Source organism: Tarenaya hassleriana, unplaced genomic scaffold (assembly GCF_000463585.1).
Source record: "Tarenaya hassleriana unplaced genomic scaffold, ASM46358v1 Cleome3, whole genome shotgun sequence".
Classification (NCBI taxonomy): Eukaryota; Viridiplantae; Streptophyta; class Magnoliopsida; order Brassicales; family Cleomaceae; genus Tarenaya; species Tarenaya hassleriana.
The window spans coordinates 7,808,803-7,812,377 of NW_010966177.1; the positions used below are offsets into that span (position 1 = coordinate 7,808,803).

The 3,575-nt window shown below is 41.1% G+C and overlaps 1 protein-coding gene across 1 annotated transcript in view; it reads right to left on the reverse strand.

The window, feature by feature from the left end:
* Positions 1-1,951: 1,951 nt before the first annotated feature.
* LOC104820201 overlaps positions 1,952-3,575 on the reverse strand; it is a 10,133-nt gene continuing 8,509 nt past the window's right edge. The window contains exons 2-4 of the mRNA XM_010550568.1: positions 2,662-2,791; positions 2,164-2,598; positions 1,952-2,001 (exon numbers count right to left, since the gene is read on the reverse strand). Coding sequence (XP_010548870.1) covers positions 1,952-2,001; positions 2,164-2,598; positions 2,662-2,791 — 615 coding nt within the window. The remainder of the gene's footprint in view (positions 2,002-2,163; positions 2,599-2,661; positions 2,792-3,575) is intronic.

The following is a 3,575-nucleotide window of genomic DNA, read 5'->3' on the forward strand; positions in this document are numbered from 1 at the left end:
GCAACACGGCCGTGTCGAATGCAACACGGTCCGTGTCAATTCTCTGTTAAAAATTTGCACTTTAGACATGGACTGAACACGGGCGAATTTGAATCAACACGACCGTGTTCAATGACAACACGGTCCGTGTCAATTCTCTGAGCAAAACTTCACTTTTTTCAGCACGGACACAACACGGCCGTGTCGAATTCAACACGGTCCGTGTCGATTCTTCAACTCGAACATGCTTGACAGATTTGCTCATAACTTTCTGCTCCAATATCGGATTTGTGCAATCTTGGTGTCTATGCGTAGATATTGAAGAGAGCTTTCCAATGAGATAGAGAACGTGCAATTTGGACTTGTAGAGTGGAAGTTATTAGACTTACAAGATCTGACTTTTTAGACTTCATGTTTTTCCCCGGAACAACTCCAAATGTTTCCGTTTCGTCTGTGATGTTCCGTAGTCCATGTTTTCCACTCTTTTTACTCTCTTTTATGCATGAATACCTGTTTTGACACCAAAGAAAGCAACCAAGCAATATCGAGACCAAATGTGCTCTAAAATGCCTATAAATATGCAAAACCGAGTAAAATGCACTAGACATCCTATACCAAAATGTCACCAAAATACATGTTATCAAACTCCCCCAGACTTAAACCTTTGCTCGTCCTCGAGCAAATACTCCGTGAAAAGCGGTCTGAAAGGAGGGCGAGACAATGACATAACTAAAAATGATAATCGAGAGCGAAACCTCTATCCGACTTAGATCCCCGTGAACCATGACCAAGTCTGTCTAGTATGATCTCCCTCTCTAAAGGAAAGTCTTTCCTAGTTATGGGATCTATACCGCTACCCAAAACCATCCAAGAACTTCAATCATCCACCAAGCATGTTTCTCGAACCGCCATTCTACCTAATCGTATCTAGTCTACGCTTTCGGTATTCATTCTTTTTCTTCTTCTCTTTTATTTTTCTTTCATCTAGCTAGACTTTTTTTTTCTTTTGCTAGCATCTCGGGTTTCTAGGACGTTGAAGTTGAAGGGTTCATAATCGCTCTTTTTGTCGATTTTGTTCATTGGATGACCCGACCCACAATTTAGATCCGAACCATCTAATCGATGCACTCGTATCCTCGAACGATTTTTGTTGATGAGATCATAACAGCGGAGTGTCGAGATGCTTACTATCTTTTTCTGCACACGAAGAAATAAGGATGCATTTGATAATAGACTTTACCAATTTCAGCAAACATGGGGACGGTTCCTATAGAAACTTTTCTACTCGGCAAGACAACATCGGTCCTATGGGTTCCAACCAACGATTTCTATCTCACGAACCATTTTAGACAATCCTAAAGATCAAGCAATCAATTCAACAAAACTTAACCATGTTTAACGGATCGCCATGTTTTCAAGACGTTTCTACTCTCTCATGCCATATATCATCACATCAATGCTCAAAACGGTTTTATGCACGTGATCTTATATGTCCTAAACACTATATGAGAATGCACAATCCTAACAACAAACTATATGATCCTAATGCATCTTATATGCACATGCAACTAAGAAGTGATAATAAAAGAGAAAAATACATGCAACACTACTCTATATGGATATGGTTTGGCGTTAGACGAATCCTCCCCCAGACTTGAACTGGACACTGTCCTCGGTGTCTAATCTCGTCTAGCAGAGGCAACCAATAAAATGAGTCAAAAGAGAAGAAAATCAAGAAGGAAAAAGAATACTTAGCTCGCAATGTTCGTTCACTCGCACTTAAGTCTGCCTACGTCTATCGCATAGCTAGCTTCCTCGCCTCCTCAATTCCTCATTAGAACTCAACCTGGTGATAAGAGACACAAACCAATATGCGATGCAAAAATAAATAGAAAGGAAAGAAAACTAACCTAAAAACTCGGATTGCCTCCCGGGAGCGCTTATTTAGGGTCTTTAGCTTGACCAAACTCTCTCAACTACCGGATGGGTCTAATGGGCGAAGATTATCGATCTTCTGCCAACCTGGATCATGAAATTTAAGAGCATCTCTAAAACAAAATGAGTTTGAGAAACGAGGCGTACCTAGTAGAGAAAAATGTGGTGGTGATGCATGAGATTCGAGCCAGTTCTCACGACGGTCTGATGAGTTAGTGACCTGTTCAACCATGTTAGCTTCTTTCTTACCTTTTGTCCTATCTGGATCTGGTCCTCTCTTAACCTTGTGTCTGTGGTCCTGGTTCTTAGGCGTTTTGAGCTTGTAAACTGAACAAACAGATTTCACACTTTCATCTGGATTGTCATTTTGATTGAGCATGAATTTTATTGTCTCGTCTCCAATGGACATAGTAAGACGATCCGCTCTGACGTGGATGACGACATCTGCTGTGTTGAGAAAGGGACGCCCTAGAATGATAGGCATGCTTGAATCTGCATCCATGTCAAGAACCACAAAATCGACAGGTATGTAATAGTCACCCACCTTAAGTGGCATATCCTCTAGTATACCTGCAGGCCGTTTGGTCGACCTATCTGCCAACTGTAATATCATTTGTGTGGGTTTAAGTTCACCCACACCTAGTCTCTTGAAGACCGACAATGGCATTAGGCTTACGCTTGCTCCTAGATCACATAACACATGTTCAATAAAGAGATTGCCCAGTTTGCAAGGAGTGGAGAAACTACCTGGGTCTGCCATCTTACGGGGTAGATCGTGCTGAAAAACGGCACTGCACTCTTTGGTTAATGCTACTGTCTCCTTCTCCACTGTCTTCTTCCTAGCTAGAATATCCTTGAGAAATTTGGCATAAGAGGGCTGATACGTGTGTACCGAGTCTAGAATTTATAACCCGATTCACAATTCACCGCAAGGATACGGATCGTCGTAACACGGGGTCGAACACGAGGACCGGTTGCTAAATCCAAATCTAGATCGAAAATAGATCAAAGCAAGCAAGCAAGTGATGGTGGAAATATGTAGAATCAATGGTAAGCAATATAAGAAAGTAAATAAAAACAAGTGACCTATCAAACAAGGATGACTACGGGCGTCGGGATCGTATTCGCGTGTATGGGTATTTACTAAGCATGCATGAATAACGATTATGACTTGTATTCGGGAATCATCAAGCAACAAAGATAGAGAATTCACCTCTCGGTCTACTAACTCCCTACCTACAGAGTAACTCGTCAATCTCTCGATCTATTCAAGTTAACCCTAGGTGCATAAAGAACGCTATCATCAACCCGTATGTGTTTTGGGTATGTTTGAACCCTAACTTGGATTTCGGTTTTGATTTGATTCGGTTCTATTGATTTGCACTTTTATTGGATTGATGTTTGCTAACCCCTTGATCAATTATCTTGGATTCTGAACCACATAGAGATATGGGTTTGTTTCGGATCAAAATCAATAGGATAGATCGTATTATTCACATAGAGATATGGTTTAATCGATTTAGGGTTGATGATAGCGTTCTTCATGCACCTAGGGTTAACTTGAATAGATCGAGAGATGGACGAGTTACTCTGTAGGTAGGGAGTTAGTAGACCGAGAGGTGAATTCTCTATCTTTGTTGCTTGATGATTCCCGAATACAA